The 21,041-nt window shown below is 39.2% G+C and overlaps 1 protein-coding gene across 2 annotated transcripts in view; it reads right to left on the minus strand.

Annotated features, from left to right (window-relative positions):
* Positions 1–10,900: 10,900 nt before the first annotated feature.
* Positions 10,901–21,041, minus strand: part of SLC26A4 (solute carrier family 26 member 4) — a 53,014-nt gene continuing 42,873 nt past the window's right edge. For both annotated transcript variants that reach the window (XM_017889573.1, XM_017889571.1), the window contains 3 exons: positions 16,329–16,474; positions 13,903–13,986; positions 10,901–11,118 (listed from right to left, as the gene is read on the minus strand). In XM_017889573.1, the coding sequence (XP_017745062.1) occupies positions 11,095–11,118; positions 13,903–13,986; positions 16,329–16,474 (254 nt within the window). In that variant the 3' untranslated portion in view covers positions 10,901–11,094. The remainder of the gene's footprint in view (positions 11,119–13,902; positions 13,987–16,328; positions 16,475–21,041) is intronic.

The following is a 21,041-nucleotide window of genomic DNA, read 5'->3' on the forward strand; positions in this document are numbered from 1 at the left end:
AGAGGAGAGGAGAGGAGAGGAGAGGAGATCCTGTCAAGGAAAGGAAAGGAGAGGAGAGGAGATGGGAGGGGAGGGGAGGGGAGGAAAGGAGATCCCGTGAAGGAAAGGAAAGGAGAAGAGAGGGGAAGGGAGGGGAGGGGAGGAGATCCTGTCAAGGAAAGGAAAGGGGAGGGGAGAGGAGAGGAGAGGAGAGGAGAGGAGAGGAGAGGAGAGGAGATCCTGTCAAGGAAAGGAAAGGAGAGGAGATGGGAGGGGAGTGGGAGGTATGACTGTCTGTCATCTGTCATGAATCTCTGTCAGCTGTCTCTAGGGTGTTAACCCACACCATCAACATTCACTTACCAAAAGAAATTGTGCTGATTTCTTTAATTGTAGAATTGACTCGGTGTTTTAGAATAGTAGTTAAAGGATTTGGGCTCTGGAATTTTAGCTTGGCTATTTACTTCCCGAGTGGCCTTCCTTAGGCAATTTGCTTAACCTTTCTTTTTCTCAATTTCCATTATCTGTAAAATAGGGATACTTGTTCCCACCTGTAGTGTTTTTGTGGAAATTAAATTAGCCAATGAGGCCAGGTGTGGTGGCTCACACCTGTAATCCCAATGCTTTGGGATGCTGTGGTGGGACAATTGCTGGAGCCCAGGAGTTTGAGCCTGCTGTGAACTGTGATTGCGCTACTGCACTCTTGCCTGGGCAACAGAGCGAGATCCTGACTCTAAAAATAATAATAATAAGTAAGTAAACAAAAAATAAATTAGCCAATGAATTTAAATAACTAGCATCACAACTTTCACAATGCCTAACAAATAATAAGCACATAATGACCATGAGCCATCTTCATGTTTGTCTTCATCATCCTCAAATTTGACAGGTAGATAAAAATCTAGACAGAAACCATTTTAGGAGATGGTGTCCACTAGGTGGCACCAGCCACAGGTAAATAAAGTCTGCCACATATGTTTCACCAAAATTTCAGTCATGAAGAGATGTAAAATGTATTGCATTATTGCAGTGGCAATAATACAATATATATGCACAGAGATATATAAATATATTGTGGCCCCAAAACTAGATATTTCCTCCGAAATAATTACCTAATGGATGTCTTACAAGCAAACATGTTCTGGTTTGTGATTCCCAGGCCCCAGGAGATTCTGATGCAGGGGTCAGCAGACAAATATTTTTTTCTTTTTTTTTTTTTTTTTTTTTGAGATGGAGTTTCACTCTGTCGCCCAGGCTGGAGTGCAGTGGCGTGATCTCTGCTCACTGCAAGCTCTGCCTCCCGGGTTCACACCATTCTCCTGCCTCAGCCTCCCGAGTAGCTGGGACTACAGGTGCTCGCCGCCACGCCCGGCTTATTTTTTATATTTTTAATAGAGATAGGGTTTCACCGTGTTAGCCAGGATGGTCTCCTGACCTCGTGATCCTCCCGCCTCGGCCTCCCAAAGTGCTGGGATTACAGGCGTGAGCCACCATGCCCAGCCGGCAGACAAACTTTGAGAAACTCTCCTATTCTGTATCTGGGTGTGATGGTGTGATACTAAACCTCACCATCTCAGGAGTGTAATTAAGGTCAGGTTTGGCTAACAACTGGAACTTTTGTTTTGCAGAAATATGTTCCTCCTACTTATGTTGTAGCAGGTTGTGATTTGGAGAAGAACCCTATTGAAGATCAGAGATTTTGTACCTAACATTCTGTGGAAGGAAACTCTTTGTGGGCAGTAGGGAGGGGAGTAGACAGCTGACATAGGGACAAGAACTTGGTTGGAAGAGCAAGAGTTCAAATAAGGTTTTAGGAAGTTTTCTACTTGCAAGTAAATATCAGCAGTCCTTTTGTAATTGGATATTTTTCTGATATCTGAGAAACTCTTAGTAAAGCAAGAACAAAATGGGCTGGACATTTGAGTTATAACACTTTTTTACTTTTCTGTCTTGACTCCTTTCTGTTATCCCTAAGCCTTCAAGCGAAATCTTATTAAACATACCCTAGTTACGTTTAAGGGAAGTAAGGCTGTGTCCATCTTTGAGATGTATTATTATACCAGTTGAAACTGAGTTATAGAATTAAGATTGTGAATGCACTCATTAATAGAGAAATTAAATAAAAGCCTTGAATTCCTACATAGGAGGGACTGTTTTGTCATTTGCGTGTCAAAGGGCAAGGTGATCCCAGAAGACTGGCCATGGTAATACTGTAAATCAGCTGAAGACCTAGGGGCTGGAGATGGATCACAGACAGGGAGAAGTTGACAGAAAAAATGCATAAAAGGGTAAAAGTGAAGAGGAGATGTAAGCAAATTGGAATATAATTAAATTGGGTAGAAGTTGAAAAGAGCATTTTGGGAAGTCGATCTGTCCTGGCCTTTCTGTCTTAGAAAGAAATAGAAGAGAGGCCTGTGGCAGAACTATTCCTTCAACTTCCTGACCCCCGACTCCCACCCCATCCTTACCTCCTTTCATCCCAGAGAAAGGGGAGTATTCATCTTATACAAGTTAGATCCCCTCTTGTCTCTTGTCCACACACCATCAGTTATCTATTCCCTCTTGTAAATTTTCAATTCTTCTTTCATTACTACTACTCTCTAAATATGTATGTGTGTGGGAGGATCCCTTGAGCACCAGGAGTTTGAGACCAGCCAGGGCAAGACCCTGTCTCTATAAAACAAAAAATACAAAAATTATCCCGGCATAGTGTGGCAAGTCTGTGATCCCAGCTACTCAGGAAGCTGAGCGGTAGGTTTGCTTGAGCCAGAGATGTCAAGGCTGCAGTGAGCTGTGTTTGTGCTACTGCACTCCAGCCTGGGCAACAGAGGGAGATCCTATCTCAAAAAAGAAAAGAGTATCAGTAGTCACCAATATTTTTAGTTCTCCTTCCCTCCTTAGACATTTGGAAGTATTATATTTGCCCACTTCTTTTACTTTGGCCACCGAAATGTGAGTGAACGTTACATGTTGCTTCTGGGTGGAAATATCTGAAGCAGGTTCACAATTCTTGCTTTCTTTATTGTCTTGTTTTGTTCTTCCTTGGCTTCAAGAAAGGTGATCCTGTGTTGAGATAATAGATGTCTAAGATCAAAGCAGCCTAGCATGCTAAGTCATCACATGGAAAAAAAATTGCCTTGACCCACAGCAAACATTCAGCAAGAAAAAAACACCCCAAACTTTTCTTTATAAGTCACTAAAGTTTTTGCTTTTTTTAGTTCTGAGGTGTGAATGTGTTAGGTTACTGCAGTATAATTAAACCTATCCTGACTAATGTAAATGCTATGCAAACATATATTTTGAATAAATCTATTTTAGCCCCCACTTCCAACTAGCTGGCCACCCATAAGCCTCCCTAAACAGAAATTATGGAACTGCCAATGCTTGTGAACTGTCCCTCTTCATTTCTCCCATATTTCAGTAATTATCATCGCCATCCACTTAGTTGCTCAATCCAGAATTCAAAAACAGGGATTATCTTAATTCTTCCCTCTTCCTCCCCTCACAGTCTGATCACTAAGTTTTCCTAAGTGTGTCTCAAATAGATCCTGAACATCTGCAATGGCCTTCTTCCTCTTCCTACTTCCAGTCTTGGGATAATATAAATATATATATACCTTCTTGTGGTACAAAATCAGAAGTTAATAAAGGGTCTACAGTAAAAATTCTGCCTCACAGCCCTGTCCCCAGCTATCCAGTTCCTTCCTGTAGGCAACCGAAATGGCCAGTTCCTTTTGTATCCTTTGAGATACACTCTGCACATGGAAACAAACAGTCTACACTTCTCTCAGAATAATCTTTTTTTTTTTTTTTTTTGAGATGGAGTCTTGCTCTGGAGTACAGTGGCACAATCTCAGCTCACTGCAACCTCTGTCTCCTGGGTTCAAGCAATTTCCCTGCCTCAGCCTCTCAAGTAGCTGGGATTACAGGCGCGTGCCACCAGGCCCTGCTAATTCGTGCGTTTTTTAGAAGAAATGGGGTCTCACCATGTTGGCCAGGCTGGTCTTGAACTCCTGGCCTCAGGTGATCTGCCTGCCTCAGCCTTCCAAAGTGCTGGGATTACAGGTGTGAGCCACCGTGCCTGGCCAGAATAATCTTTTAAAAATACAAATCTCACCATATTTTCCCAGTTTTGAAGCCTTTCAGTGCTTTCCCATTACAAACTTTTGATTGTTTAGCATCCTGCTTTGGTGACCTCCTTGCCTTTCCTCTCTCTTGCCACCCTCCAGTTCTGTTGATCTTTCACTTCTGAGACAAGCCCCCTTCCCGCTGAGTTCTTTCCTGACTCAGGGTGTTTACCTATACTGTCCCCTCTGCCTGCAAACTTTTCTCACAGATCCGTACATGCCAATTCCTTCCTTAAATGTTACCTCTTTAGAGAGCGTGCTATCCTTATCATTCTTTAGTATTGCCCTCCATTTGTCACCTTCAGTCTCTACCTCCTTATAATGGCTATAGCTATGTAAGAAGTCATTATATATTTATTGGTATGTTTGCTTCTTTATTGATCATCTCCCACGTTAGACTATAAGTTCCATGAGAATAGAAACTTTTTTTTTTTTTTTTAACCATTCCCTGGATACCCAGCCCCTAGTTCTGTGTCTACTACAAAGTAGGTGCACATTAAATATTTGATGAATGAATGAATGAGGAACTAATGGAAAATCTAATACTTTGGGGTAGGAATGCAGATGGGCAGAGGAAGATGAAACTAAAAAGAGAAACTAGCATCAACTATTTAAGCAGGCAAATTTGGCCTCCATATTGTTTCTCCCTTAAGTGTAGGTTTTTATCCCATGCCTCCTTACACCATGTGGCTGGCTCTGCCTCTGGTTAAGCCAGCCACTTATTATGCAGAAGAAGGGCTGGGGAGAAAGAGGAGCTGAGCATCAGTCCCACACTTTCAAGCCCTTTAATTCTTTTGGAGAAGGTGGCAGTGAGCACAGAATGCTCATTTGCCACAGCTTGTACTTTGTTGTAAACATTTAATAACTGGTTTAAACAGAAATATTGAGCAATCACTCCTTGCTTTGTTTTAGGGACCAAAACTTTCTTTATTACCAGCAAGTAAAATCAGAAGAAACAATGACTTCCACATAGAAACGGTAACATGTTTATAAGGAAACATTAACTCCACAATCTCAAATCAATATCTACTTCTGCCTATATTTTTTAAATAGCACATATTTCTTTTTCTACTCATAAAAGTAGTGCTTCATGTAATTATAAATAATAGAATACTAAAATTATCTTTAAAGGATAGGCTATGAAAATAAAAATCACATCCATGGAACAAGCCTTTTATTTCTAAATCACAAAAGCTAGTATGTCTGCTTTCATCTCTTACTCTCTTTGGAAGCTAAAAAACAAAAGCCTCATTCATCTCCACTTTAATTTCACCTTCTGAATTTATTTCTGGATACCTAGATCACCTGATTGGATTAGCGAGGTAATGTAACCCAGCCATTTGTCTTTATCTCTTACCACACTAGAGGATAAAACCCAGGCTCCTTTATGTAGTATATAAGGCTTCTCATTTGCTGGCCCCAGGCCACCTTGCAGCCTCATTTCTTACCACCTTCTTCCCTTATCCACTTAACAGGGAACTTACCGGAGAAAGGTCATGGGCTCATGTGTGTGTTCTAAAGGTCTTACCCTCTCTTACTCAACCAAATACTTCTGGGTCAGGGAATAGAAAGATGTCCAGACCTCCTTCTTTTGTATATGGCATAGGCTTGAAGGAATGGGTTAAATGATCCTGCTGTGCTGGTTTGTTACAAATCGATGAGCTAGGAAGTGAATGCAACTGGAGAGAGTAGGCTTGACTACTTTGGTCAACATGCGGAAATAAGAACCATCCTCAAGTTTTGGGCAGTGCCACTAGTTTACAAATGCCTTGACGAGAATCATGCCTGGTCTTTCTTGTGAAGAGCCTCTCCCAACTTGCAGTACTGGCTGGCCAAGGACTTGTAAAATTCCTTAACGTCTAAAAGGTGAGCTTTACATGCTCCCCAGTATTGCCTAGAGCTCCTTCGTGACTGAGGTGGCTGTTGGCAAAAATGAAATTGCAGAGAAAGAGTATGTCCTCGTTGGAGACTTACCAGAAGTCATTGCAAATGAATTCTACAACAGAATATTCAGTGTTCAACTTACCCTGACTACACGAAGTCTAATATCAGAGCTATTCCTCCATTTCAGAATGTCTTTGTTCAGCCATAAGTCTGGGAATGGTGTCAGAAGGAGAGGTATATCTGCACTTGGAGTGCATTTTTAAAAGGGTCCCCAGAAGAAGTCTTGTGCTGATGGCATAGTTAAGCTTCTTGATTGTGGTGATGTTTACACAAAGCTATACATGGGACAAAATTGCACAGAGTGTGCCCCGACACACACACACACACACACACACACACACACACACACACACGAGTCCATGTATAACTGGTAAAATGTGAATAAGGTCTATGGTTTATACCAATGTCAATTTCCTGTTGTTTTTTTAAATTGTGCTGTAGCTGTGCAAGATGTTAACATTGTGGGAGCCTGGGTGAGGGGTGCATGGGAATCTTGCCTGGAATCTTGCCATATATTTCTTTGCAAATTCCTGTGAATCTATAATTATTTCAAAATAAAAAGTTTTAAAGGAGCTGGAACGGGACTCAGAGTATTGGAGCACTTGATCTAAAACAATGCTTTGGGAATCACCTTGAAACTAGAAGACCTTTTGCAAAAACAGTACCTCAATGTTCACGCCCAAAAATGTTCCTGAAGAAAAGGATGAAGTGGGCTGACTTGGTTGGCATATTCAAAATGTGTATAGACGTTAAGAGGGCCTTTAATTCCCTGAAGCTCTGTTAACATACAAGCGAATTCCGAGCCCCTTTTCTGGAGACCAATAGGTAAGGCAGACAGGCAAGCAGGTGAGCTGTCACAGTAAGTCTTTGGAATAGGCCTAAAAGCTCAGGAAACTCTGAATGTCTTATGTACTTAATGACTGCCATTCTCCAATTTTGTTAACCTTACTCAGCATCACTGACTTTAGCTTAATGCATTCATCCGACAATATTTATTGCACCTCTACTGTGTGTCTGACACTCTTTACTCTTCTGAATACTTGGGATATGTCCAGGAACAAAATAAAGAACCCTGCCTTGGTGGAGCTTATGTTCTAGTGTAAGGGAGGAGGCAGGAAGAGAAACAGTAGTAAGTGAATTACAGAGCATACTAGAAGCTGATATTAATGAAAAGAGATGGGTAAGGGGGACCAAGAATTCAGGAGATGGTGTGCCATGTCGGGGAGGGAGTGTTGTTCACTTCTCTGAGTTCTCAAAGGATATGATTATACTGAAATCAATCCTCTATTTGGATTTTATTTTCCCATTATGAAATTCTCTACCCCACCATTCCTTTCTTCTTCTTAGTCTTTCTCTTCCCTCCACCTTTTATTTTACCTTCCTCTTTATCTTTCTTCCATTAATTTTCCTTTTCTTATTTCTCTTCCTTCCCTAATTGTCATTCTTTTTCTCTGTGGTTCTCTTACCTTTTTCTCCCTTACTTCCCCGTGACCTTCCTTTCCTTCTCCCCTCCTTGTTTCTACTTTTTCTCTCTCCTATTCTTTTTCTAGCTATTTGTCATTATGTGGCTTTCTTACGGAACTGAACTTCATGTGATTTAACTAAAGTTTGTGTGGCTTTTGTTACCCTGTTAAATTGTTTACATGACAAATGCTACTCTAACTGAAACCAAACTTTCTTCAGATACCTAACCTTATGCAAACGGAAAATAACCCTAATTTCATTGATTCTCACCTCATAGATCTAAGCCCCAGATAGAGGAACCCTCCCCGCAAATATTTTTGGAGTATGCAAGGATGCCTCACAAGAATGTTCATAGCAGACTATTCATGAAAGCCCAAAACTGGAAACGACACAAATATCCACAAACAGTAGGATAAGTGGTGGCAAATTTACAATGGAATGAATACTATACAGCAGGGAGAATGAATGAATGATTGCTATATTGAATAAGATGGATGAATCTCATGATTATAATGTTGAGTGAAAGAGGACAGACACAAAAGAAAGGGGGAAAAAATAAATAATCTTTGATTCCATTGCTATGCAATTCAAAAAAACAGGTTTTAGAAGTCAGGACAGTAATTGCCCTTTGGGGCAACCAACTAAGAGGGAGCATGAGAGAGCTTATGCAGTCCTGGTGGCGTTCTGCTTGTTGATCTGGGCACATGCCACCCTGGTGTGCTTGTTTTGTGAAAATTCTTCAAGCACTACACTGTGATTTGTATCCTTTTTAACGTATGTGGTGCCAGAATGAAAAGTTTGCTTAAAATAGTAATAACCATTGCACAAAATAAACTGGAAATATTTGGATAAGAATTACAAAGTTTAACTGTGATATTTGTGAGTAATGTTGTTTATTGCACTGATAAAGCTACAAAAAGAAATTACAGACAAATGGAAGTGGTGCTATAAAGAATACCTCATAATGATGACTGATAAGAGCAATGACAAACTTAGAATGAAGTATTTTATTATATTTTATTTATTTATTTATTTATTTATTTATATTTAGAGACAGGGTCTTGCTGTGTTGACCAGGCTGAGACTCTAACTCCTGGGCTCAAGGGATCCTTCCGCCTCAGGCTTCCAAGTAGCTGAGACTACAAGGGCATGCGCCACTGCTCCTGGCACATTCTTTATTATATTTAATAGTTTTGTTCAGAAATGAGACGTCCGAGTAGTTTAAAAGACAACTTTACATTTATTTTTAAATGTGTGCAAATATTTTCAAGTGTGCACGATTTGATGTTGTAATTTATTAAAACTCATATACAATACTGGAATCTTATCCTATAGGTTAAAAATATAACAAAAGGCAACTTTAATTTCAAGTGAAATTTCCATTGATAATACAAAACAAAAGTATGCTTACTATTCACAAAATACATAGAAGAGACAGTATTCCCACAGTTTGCTTGGGAAAAAAGTCACACTGTGGACTTACGTCATCACAAGTGAACCCAGAATTTACAACCTCTAGCCTTGTTGTAAAACCTAACTTTGGTATTTCCTTCAAAAAAGTGAGCAGTGTGTATTTCCTTTATTGAACAAAGGTATTCATTCATTTTCTGTAAGACTATTACATTCACTCTTCTTTTTTTGAGACTGAGTCTCGCTCTGTCTCCCAGGCTGGAGTGCAGTGGCGCCATCTCCGCTCACTGCAAGCTCCGCCTCCCGGGTTCACGCCATTCTCATGCCTCAGCCTCCGGAGTAGCCGGGACTACAGGCGCCCGCGACCACGCCCGGCTAATGTCTTTTTTTGTATTTTTTGTAGAGACGGGGTTTTACCGTGTTAGCCAGGATGGTCTCGATCTCCTGACCTCGTGATCCACCCCCCTCGGCCTCCCAAAGTGCTGGGATTACAGGCGTGAGCCATCGCGCCTGGCCTCCACTCACTCTTTAGAGAGATGATTTGTTGTCAATATAAGCAGGTAGTGCTGTGAAAATGAGCATTATAATCCTAGTTATGCTGTAACCAGATTTACAACCGGAATTCAGGATCAACCAATTTGTGTGATCATTAATCATATTCTTTCAGAAATAGACACATTGTTTCTGGTTGTATTTCAGAAGAAAAACAGAGAAGCCATCTACCTTTGGGCAGGGGTGACTACAGGACTTGAGTGTGTATAAATTTTGGTAAATGCAGGGGTCCTGGAACCAATCCCTGGAGTATACCAAGGGATGATGTAGTTTTCAATCAAGCAAGACATTATCAGTTGGGGACTTGGGTATTACTTTTCTCTAGAAATGAAGTACAACTTCATTCACTCCAGTGTGATATGTATGGGAAAAGTCCCCAGGACCAAAGCCTGTGTTATATGTAATACCTAGAAAATTGTTGGCACTCAGGAAAAAAAATGAATAAATAAAAGAAAATATATAAAACTTTTGGTCAAAAAAATCTGTATTTTCCAGTATGTACATTCCAAATGAATGTTTTATATTGAGTTCATTTAGAATGCTTTGTCTTCAAAATGCACTTTAAACATAGACTACTATAGGCAGTTCACTTTTTAGAGTATTTTCTAAAGTGGTCAGAGTTCAGTTAAATATTACTTACTTTATATACTGCTAGAATTTTTGAGAAAAAAATATAAACTCATTTTAATCATCATGGTTATATAAGCACATCAAAAAATTTTTCACTCAAAATAACACTGTTTTATGTCAGATTTTATGTAGATCATACCTATATATGCCTCCATGCAATGATCATTTTCTATAGACTAAGATAATTAAAACTGAATTTTAAACAAAATAATCTGTCATATATTTTTCTTTGATCTCAGTTGTGATTCATGATTATTATCATATCAAAAAATGACTTTTATAAACCATGAAAATCTCTTTATTATTTTATTTGTCTGCATCAATGTTTCAAAATACATTGGCCTGGTTCTGTAGCTTTTAGTTAAACCATTTCCAAGATCAAAGAGATCCTCAATTCTGGTTATATGTAATAACACTTCATTACTAGGTACTAAGCAAATTTGCATTTTTAAAACTCCAACTTATTATCCAAAGTTATTTTCAAAGGCTTTTATTGATAAATGCATTAATAATTTTATTTCGGCATTTACTAAATGTGACCTTACTTGGTGATCAGTGCAGCGCATGGATATCCAGGTTAGTCAAAAATTGATTTTTCTTTATGATTAATCATTCATGCCTCACCTGACCACAGAGGCTGTTGGGTCAGCACTCACTCTGACTGAACAGAGATATGCCAGTACCCATGTGAACATTATTAGCAAATCTGTGACGTGGATCAGCAGCATATTAGAACACCAGCTTATCCTGGACGCTGCCAAATTGTCCGAATAATTCTCACCATTTTGCACATGTTAGGGGTAAGGTGTTTATTTTATAAATAAATCCTAGAAACAGTCTTAGTGCTTCTCTTTCAATGGCTTAATAGAAAAAAGAATGAGTGTTTTGAGTCTGAAGAAATACTCAATGCAGAAAGTGTTTGCATAGGACATTAGTGAGGAAGTTTTGTCTCGTATTCCTTGCTCATAGAGACCTCCTGAGCCCACTTTCAGGATGCAAGTGTACGCATAGCCTGTGGAAGCAAGGGGAAAACAAAGTGTTGATACAACTGAATTCTCCTTAAGTCTGCATTATCTTTTTTATAAATATGATAGTATTGGTTGCTTACTGTTACTCATCTTAGGTGTATAGCATCACAATAGAAATAGGGTAAAAACTTAGTTTTGTATTCATTATACTTTTTTTTTTTTGAGACTGAATCTCACTCACTGTTGCCCAGGCTGGAGTGCTGTGGCACGATCTCAGCTCACTGCAACCTCCACCTCCCAGGTTCAAGCAGTTCTCCTGCTTCAGACCCCCAAGTAGCTGGGATTACAGGTGCCCACCACCACACCCAGCTAATTTTTTTTTTTTTTTTTTTAAGTAGAGATGGTGATGGGGTTACCATGTTGGTCAGGCTGGTCTCAAACTCCTGACCTCAAGTGATCCATCTGCCTCGGCCTCCCAAAGTGCTGGGATTACAGGATTGAGCCACTGAGCCTGGCCTGTATTCATCATACTTTAATTGGTTTTAATTAAGAACAATGATTACTGTTTATTGAGCACTTACTATGTACAAGGCACAGCTCTTGTTACTTTACATGTATCCTTTAATTTTCACAACTCTGTGGTATTATTACTACTTTCCATGAAGATACTAATATGAAGACAGGATAAGTAACTTGCCCTGGGGTGCACAGCTAGTAAGTAGCAGAATGAAGACTAGTACCCAGGTCTGTCTGGTTCTAAAGTCCATGCCCTTGAAACCGTTGTGCTATATTGTTTCACCATCAATAGAAACCCTCCCTGAATGATTCTTTTATGTGGAAACCAATAAATATCCTATAATAAAGCAGTCTTAAGTTCTAATTTTGACATATGAGTTTTTACTCAAACTAAGGCTGCCCTATATCCATAGAGTCATAAACTACAAGAGCTAAAAGGACTTCTCAGGTCAATAATGACTTTCCTGGGCTCACTAAGCTAGTGGGCCAAGATGCAGGTACTGTGATTTTCACTCTAGCAATGTATTTCCTCCACAAAAATCTCTGCCTGTCATCCTTACTGCCTGATTTCACTAAATGGGGTTGGATGTTTTTCTTTGCAACATTTTTTCAAGACCTAGAAAAAGGCAGAGAAGGCAGGCTTATCAGATTTGATTATGACACCAGGTAGGGGATAGTAGGGTAGACAATATCCTGGATGATAGATTCAAAACACGAAACTGGCCAATGCAGTGGCTCATGCCTATAATCCCAGCAATCTGGGAGGCCAAGGCGGGTGGATTACTTGAAGTCAGGAGTTCAAGACCAGCCTGGACAACATAGCAAAACCCTGTCTCTACCAAAAATAATTAAAAAAAAAAAAAATTAGCTGGGCATGGTGGCGAGTGCCTGTAATTCCAGCTACTTGGGAAGATGAGGCACATGTGAGAATCTCTCAAACCTGGAAGGGAGAGGTTGCAGTGAGCTGAGATTGTATCACTGCACTCCAGTCCAGGTGACAGAGTAATGCTCAGTCGTAAATAATATTAATAATAATAATACAAAATTATGTCAGTAAACAAGAACCAACAAGATGCAATCTAGCAGAAATAGGTGTAGTTCTGTATTAGGGTCAAAACTCAATTAAATAAATATAAGTAGGGAACTCTACTAGACCATAGTTTTTCTGAAAATGCCCCAGTCTTCAGTTGGCCCTGCTCAATAGAAGCCAAAATTCTGATGTTGCTATTATGAAAGGAAACACATTTTTAATCTATAGTAATAGAATATCTTGATGAGATCAAGGTAGGTGATGGTTGAAAAATCTCCATGCTGGCCTGACCACATTTAGAGTTTTGTGTCCCCATCGTGACCAGAGAAGCATTGACTGCATGTTTGCAAGGAATAGAAGAAACGAGAAGAGTCTTAACTGGAAGACAGTCTGCTGGAGACATGAGAACTATTCTCAAATATTTGAAGGGCTGTTCAGTGGGAAGGTTTGTGTTGCTAAGGAAGGCAGATCTCAATTCGTTAGGTGGTTACTACAGAAAGGCCAAATTCAGTTTTGTAAGCACAAGTAACCTTTAGAGACTTCCAACCATGTAACGAACTCCCTTGAGAAGCCACTAGTGGCCAATGTCTGGAAATGTTCACCTAAAAGCTGAATGAACATTCATCAAGGATGGTGTAGGAAGGATTTCTACGTGGGCTGGAATGTTAGACTACTTGATTCTCAGAAATCTTTCAACTTTTTACAATTCTGTGATCTTCCTTCAGTGTTCACCTCTTACCCAGTGGTGAAGCTGCAAAATTTACTCAGATGCTACAAGTTCAGGCAAGTTTCCTAGGAATAGTCTGATGTCACAAAAGCATCTGAAATACACAGAATCGGTCTAAGGTGGGGAGAGTATGTTTTTAAAGCCGTTATCAGTCATATGAAGGAAGGTCATAGGGTTTATGTTCCTCACATACTATTCCTGAGGCTTATAAAGTTCTTGGCGTAGAATTTTCCTCTATTCATTTTTTTTCCTATCACATGGCCTTCCATCTCTGGAAGAGCAGGATGCGGAGCTGTAGGCAGCAAATCAGGAGTAGTGTGTTGGCTCTTGCCAGTTGCTGATCATCCCCAAACGCCTGGGACAAAAGCTCCCCAAGTACTTAACATCTTCAAGGGAGAATTCTTATTTTCTCTTCTTCCCTGCTATCAAGCCATCTTTTCGCATTTGGGGAATTATGCTCTCTGACAGCTCTTAATCAGGTATATTCACTATTTGTATTACTCTAATTATTCAGAATGTAATCCAAATATTTTCTTCAGAAGAAAATGATCATACCTCATCCTGGACATCAAGTTCTTCTTCAGTCAGCTCTGTTTCAATTAATTCAAGGGTATCTTTACAGTCTTGAATGAGGGTAATCTTGAAAAAGAGAACACAGGGTGGAAATAGAATAGCATAAACCCACCGGATGCTCCACCGAAAATGATTTGAAGCTTTCCTGGGGCTTCTCATCTGTCTTTACATACTTCAGAATCCTCTTCAGCTGTCTTGTTCTTTTATATTTCCCAACTAAAGATTTTTGTATATCATTTTTTTGCACATTCATAGGTGAACTGGTATAGTTCTCCATTGTCTAAACTCCTTTTCAGCTGTCTTCCCTAACCTCTTGAGTGTATGCCTCTTAACAAGTCACCCCCTCTGCCTAAATGATTCAGCAGTCAATAGTGCATCTCTCAATGGCTAAGCTAAGAGCACTTAGCACAGCATTGAGTGTGCAATGAATGCACATTGAAGAGCTTGTGACTGATGACAATAAACAGTCACAAATGAAATTTGATGGAAATTAATTCTATTGGAGATGGAAACCAATGTCTATGGACTAATTTGGTTATTCAGAAAAGTTCTACTTTTTAGAGGTGGCATGTAATTTAATCTTCTACACAAAGGAAACCTACAATTTTGGCTTTGTGTTTTGCCTGGAAAAGGACATTTTCAAAGCAACTCCAAACATATATCCAGGCTAAAATGACATTTTGAAATGCTACTTAGCTACTTTTCAACTCACAAGTAGCCCAATTCTCTTTGCTAGTATGAGAATGAATTAGAGGGTTAAGTTCCTGTGCAAATGGTATGACATAATGGGAAAGGTGGAGGCTAAGTCTAACTACAAGTTGTGTCCTGAGATAGTCCTGTTATGGTAAAATAAAGGGATAGGAAGAGGGTTGTGTCATTGCAGTCACAATATCTGTGATACAGAGGGACTCTTCTTGAAGGAAAGTACCACAGGTGAAGTTTATCGTCATTCACCTACTTATCACATATAAGGCTTTGTGCTAGACTCTGAGAAGACACAGAAATATGAGCCTCTTGATCTCACAGTCCACCAGGAATGTCCAACCCACTGTTTAGTGGACCAGTAAGTATATAATACAAGCATTCCATTATGCTTAGTCTATTTGTTCAGGGTCCAAAAAAATCCATCCCAGTCACTCACAATGCCTCCCGGATTGCAAACAAAATAGAGTCTAACCTAGTAGGTACACTCTTGGTTAGTGGTTTTTATGACATTCATGACCTAAAATCTTAGTAAGAATGGGTATAAACAAATAAAATAACTGTTTTCATGTTGAGAAAGAACTTGATACCTTGGTTCCATTTTACTTTTAATTTGGGTCTCTTAAAGATACTTCACATGATCCTGCTTTCTTATCACCTATGGGTTAGAGAATTTTAAGTTGGATAGAAAAAGATTTATGAATTTTCAATGTTAAGCAGTTTTTTTTCTTTAGATTTGCAGCTTTACTCTTTTTTTTTTTCCTTTTTTGTTTTTAAGATCCACAGCTTGGTAGTTAGGACTAGTATTTTACCAAGGAACACTAAATAGAACAATCTCTCCACTGCCAGTGCCTAAAAAGAATAATATAATATTGTTTCCTAAGTTGGTTTTCTTCAATTAACTGCCAATCTACAATAACGATCTAGTTATTCTATTTTTAGAAAAATGGGAAGCAATTTAAAATATCCACTATGTCACTGGAATCATTATCATTATTATATCTTGATAGGTATTTGCTTTAGTTTCCTAAGTTCACTATGAGAAATGAGCTTCTTGTACCACCAGGCACACCGTTAGGCCAAGCCCAACGAACCAGATCAGAATGCGCTTCTGGGTATTTGACAGAAAACTAACAAAATGATACCCATAGGAAATCAGGGCATATTCTGAAGCCAGACGCACTACTGTTGTGCCACGAGGCCTCCCATCAGGGCCTATTCTATTTTGTAGGGAAAAATTAACTCTGGGCTTATTTGTGGCTTGATTTTTTAATTGCTTTTGCAAAGATCACTTATGGCCTGATGGATCCTGTTTAAAGACATTTATAATTCAAGATTTTCCAGATTGCTGAGAATTTAAGTGGAATTTATGTACACAAATCACAGATCACAAGATCAAAGATTCAATATTCTAAAAAGGCATTATAGCTAATGCCCACTTTTATTAATAAACCTACACATTGTATAACTATTAAGTACTGGGTACCACCAGGTAATTTCCTATAAACTATCTTATTTAGTCTTCATATCTACCTAGCAAGGTTAATGTTTTTACTTCCATTTTACTGATGAAAAAACTGAGGCTCCAAGAAGTTATATAGATAGCTTAAAATTCAACAGCTAGACTAGATTTGTGTAATGCTTGCCATTTATAGAAATCATGATAGTTTAGAAAAGATACATCTGTAGAAAGGTTGAATATTTACCGTTTCTAAAATGGAATCTTGACCTTCTTGGGATTTCACCTGGTTCTGTAGATAGAGTATAGCATCATGGACTGTCAAAAAGAATGTGTCCTTTCTAATGTTGTCATCAAAGAACCCACATTGCTCCAGCTTTTCTATCACATAATCTTCAAAAGAAAGACACAATGTTTTGTTAGTTCCTAGGAAAAGAAATCTTTTGTTTGTTTTTGAGACAGAGTCTCATTCTATTGCCCAGGCTGGAGTGCAGTGGCACAATCATTGCTCACTGCAACCCCCACCTCCCAAGCTCAAGTGATCCCCCACCTCACCCTCCCGAGTAGCTAGGACTACAGGCACACCACACCATGCCCAGCTAAGAAAAGAAACTTTTAAGCATAAACCTATACTAACTTTCTGTAGCTCTTCCTTTTATTTATTTATTTTTCTCGTATCCAAAATGTGATCCAGCTTTGAAATGACAGTTTCTTTTCCAGTAGCATATAGAATGGTTATCCCATAACTGGTCGTAGTCAACTTTGGTGCACGATCATGTCACTTTGGCCAAGCCAGTGTATCCATCCTCCTACTGCTGTGGGCCAGGCTGCTAATGTTTCACAGCTGTGCCCTTCTCTGGAGACTTTCTCTTGCCCACTGGGAGCTGTGTCATATAAAGAGGACTGGGCCTGTAATGCCAGCACTTTGAGAGGCTGAGGAGGGTGGATCACTTTGAAGCCAGGCGTTCTGGGCAATATGGTGAAACCCCACCTCTACAAAAAAAATACAAAAACTAGCCAGGTGTGGTTGTGTATGCACCTATAGTCTCAGCTACTCAGGAGGCTGAGATGGGAGAATCACTTGAGCCCAGGAGTTTGAGGCTGCAGTGAGCCACGATTGCACCACTGTACTCCAACCTGGGTGACAGAGCAAGACCCTGTCTCAAATAAATAAGTAAAGAAAGAGAAGTGGGAGGTTTCATCCCCATGCATGGCTGGCCTGCAGCCACTGACTGACTGATATTGGGGGAGAAAGCAGGTCCCCTTGTCTCAAGGAGGCATAACCTTCTGGTACTCCTCCTGTGGTGGTGCTCCCTGTGAAATCAGGAATCTATGCTGGACTTCAGAAACCATGTCTCTCAGCAGCTTCTTCCCCTTCCCTATCCTGCTCCCCTCACTGCTTCATAAATTTCCTCAGGTGTGCTCTCAATAAATCACTTGTGTGAGAATCCCCATCTTGGGCTCTGCTGCTAGAGAATTCAACCTAAGCGTTAGCACTTTCCTATACACATACATTCATAAAGAGACAGACACAGAGACTCACACCCTTGAGAGTCCTCCTGTTGTAAGGAATCTAAGTAATCCCCAGCTTTGCTCTCTTCATAACAATATCCCCCCGTTGTCAATATCCACCCCACCCCCACCCACTGTCAAGACACACATTTCCATACATTACCAGCTCTATGGCACAAATTGGAAGTAATATCTTTCTGGGTTTAAAAATGTTCTCAGAGTTTTACGCTTTTGTTTTGTTTTGTTTTGTTTTTTAAATAATAATAAAGATGGGGTCTCACCATGTTGCTCAGGCTGGTCTCAAACTCCTGGCCTGAAGTGATCCTCTGACCTTTGCCTCCCAAAGTGCTGGGATTACAGATGTGAGCCGCCATGCCCGGCGTATTTATTTATTTAAATCTTAACTCTAGCTTGGCAATCGGAGGTTATTTAAAGGTTGTTTCTAAATATGGACTTAGGAAGGAAATCAAAACAAGGCAGAAAGGAACCAGTAGGTAGAAAAGATGTGGGAAAACATTTACAAGTATGAAGATATAAAGAAAATTGAAAAGAGAGTAATTTTTTCTTTTGTATAGGAGAGAACCTTATATGGTCAAAATGATAAGGAGAAAAGAAAAGTAAATCTTTGTCCTAAGGTACACTGCCAATTTTAAAAAAGGAAGTATAGGACAAAATGAAGGTTTAAGCAAGTTGTAGAAGGTTTGTAGAAGATAAATATCATGAAAAGTTTTATGTGATTGAGTTGGCTAAAATTAGAAGGGAATCATTTATAAGTTTTATAAGTTCAATACAAATTGAGCATTAATATTAAAGGACACTGATGGAAGGCTAAAGTTTCGGCCCACGTGTTGGAACAATAGAGTTTTCTCAGAGGATTGGTTTGCTCTTAATAGAAAATTGTGAGAGGATTTTCTTTATCTTCTAGGTAACTGGCCTAGAAAACAGGGATTTCATGTTTCATCAAGATAACTCTTCTTGTGCTTTGTGCCTTTGAACTCTTTTGTCACTTTGGTTTTATTTCATGGTGACCTATGATCCTATTTTGAGCAAATGTTTTAAACCTTCGGTATTTGACAAACTTCTCAAAAATCAAAATTAAGTCTTTTTGACCTTGAACTAACTTTGGGATGTTCCAGAGGACCCTGGAATTTCTTAAAGAATCTGTAAAGGAGAGATGTTAAACCAAGTGGCCTTATGTTAAATTATATGAGAAGCACTGTTAAAATAAGAAATGATGTTTAACCTTCTTTGAGCTATATTTATATACATATGGTGTTAATATGTTCCAAAATTATATAACATTCCTAGAAATGTGATATGTCTTGATATAAATGCTACCAGTCATAATTTTGGTTATTTTAAATTGTTGTGTGCCACAGAAATAACCAAATATCCTTGTCAATTGGGTAACTCACATCAGATCTTTAAATATAGCCACTTTAAGTCTTGTTGTCCACAGTTAATTGTTTTGTTCTGATACTTTTTCTGAAAGCTCTTTGTAAGCCATTGTAATTCTAAAGTGCTGTGACTTCAAAGAGTCATATGGGAAGAATGAAAAGAACTCTGACAAATACAAGTTTCTAATAACTTTGAATTCATACCATTCGATGGAATTAAACTGCCAGCCAAGATCAAACAGAGCAAGAATTAATTACATGAGACTGAATGAACTGATGAAGAAGAATTATGGATTTTATGGCTTTTTTTATTTGAAACATTGCTGGTTCTTTTAATATTTGTTTTCAAGATTTAAAGAAAATTGTTCTTTAAAGCTATCTGTAGTTTACAGCCACTTGGTTAAGTATACTTTTTTTTTTTTTTTTTTTTTTGAGACAGGGTCTCACTCTGTCACCCAGGTTGGAGTGCAATGGCACCATCTGGGCTCACTGCAACCTCCGCTTTCCCAGCTCAAGTGATTCTCAGCCTCAGCCTCCATGCCCAGCTAATTTTTTGTATTTTTTGTAGTAACGGGGTTTTGCCATGTTGCCAGGCTGGTCTCGAACGCTGAGCTCAAGGCAATCACCCACCTTTACCTCCCAAAGTGCTGGGATTACAGATGTGAGCCACAGCACCCAGCCTGGTTAAGCATACTTTCATAAACAAAAATTGAAACATTTGCTTTTCCTCTCTACCTGATCCTTCCAGAATTTGGAAACTCTTTGTGAGTATTCTTATTTTTCTGGCAATATGATTATTTACATAAAAGTTCAATAAGAATCTGTTCTTTTAAATATAATACAATTGGAAAACATTGGTTATATTATCAAGGCTTTGACTAGAATATCGTATTTGAAAATGTGCACAGAATTCCTGGCTTCAAGGGCTCCTAGCCTTACAGTGAGTGAATAAAAAGTTGTTCCTTCCTGGGAGGCCCAGTAACTTCAAGATATTAGATACATCAGGCAAAGTCTAATATCTTCCTTGGTTTAACTTCATAGCATCAAGACGTTTTAAAAAGTTCAATCTGAGATTCCTTGTCAAAATTTCTGGCAAAGCAATTATTTTTTGGAGACATGGTCTCACTGTGTTGCCCAGGCTATAGTGCAGTGGCTATTCACAGGCACAATCATAGTGCACTGAAGCCTTGAATTCCTGGGGTCAGGCAATCCTCTCACCTCAGACTCCCAAGTAGCTGGGATTGCCGGCATGCAACACCTCACCTGGCTTGGCAAAGCAAATTTAAAATGAGTCACCTATGTAGTTATTCTTGCTGTACTGTGTAAATAATCAATCAGGCCAAGTTTGAGACTAAACCTATTTTGTAAACAAGTTGGTCTACCATGATGGTCTTTCATAGAAATGGAGGTGACTATAGAAAGAAAAACATATGGTTCAAAAGAAAAGCATAGTAAAACTGTTCTTAGACTGTAGCCCTGTTCAATGTTTATGAGTGTTTATTATCTACCTGTAGACTGAACTGGATTCTTAATTCTTCTAGCTTTCACTAATATCTCGCTATAACACTCCAATGAAGACCAAGAACTACTCAATTCCTGAAGCTCTATAAGTTGAAGCTGAACAACTCAGCATACATTTCAAGAGGTGACTCTCATGCTTAAACTGTGGGCCACAGAGAGAGTTCACCAGAATGCTGGATGCCACGACTGGAGATAATAAAACTACAAACCAAAATGAGAAGTTGCCAACTTCATGCTGTAGACAGCTCTAAGACTGTCAGAACAAGACTCCCTATCATAAGATTCTTATCCCTTTTAATTTTCCCTTACTTGTGCCTACCTCTTTCACTTGGCAGGATAGTGCTGTAGTTAAAATTTCATAGTCAGTAGTTTCTTTGGGTAACTTACACTTTCTGCTTTAATTTAAACCAGTCATGGAATGCTAGATTACCTGCTAACTCAACAAGGAAGCATCTCTGCAGTTGGTGACACTTCTTGTTGCACATATATAAATACATCAGGTAACTTGGTTAAAACAGGTAGACTCCTTG

The sequence above is a fragment of the Rhinopithecus bieti genome, unplaced genomic scaffold (assembly GCF_001698545.2).
Source record: "Rhinopithecus bieti isolate Rb0 unplaced genomic scaffold, ASM169854v2 scaffold_18688, whole genome shotgun sequence".
Lineage (NCBI taxonomy): Eukaryota > Metazoa > Chordata > Mammalia > Primates > Cercopithecidae > Rhinopithecus > Rhinopithecus bieti.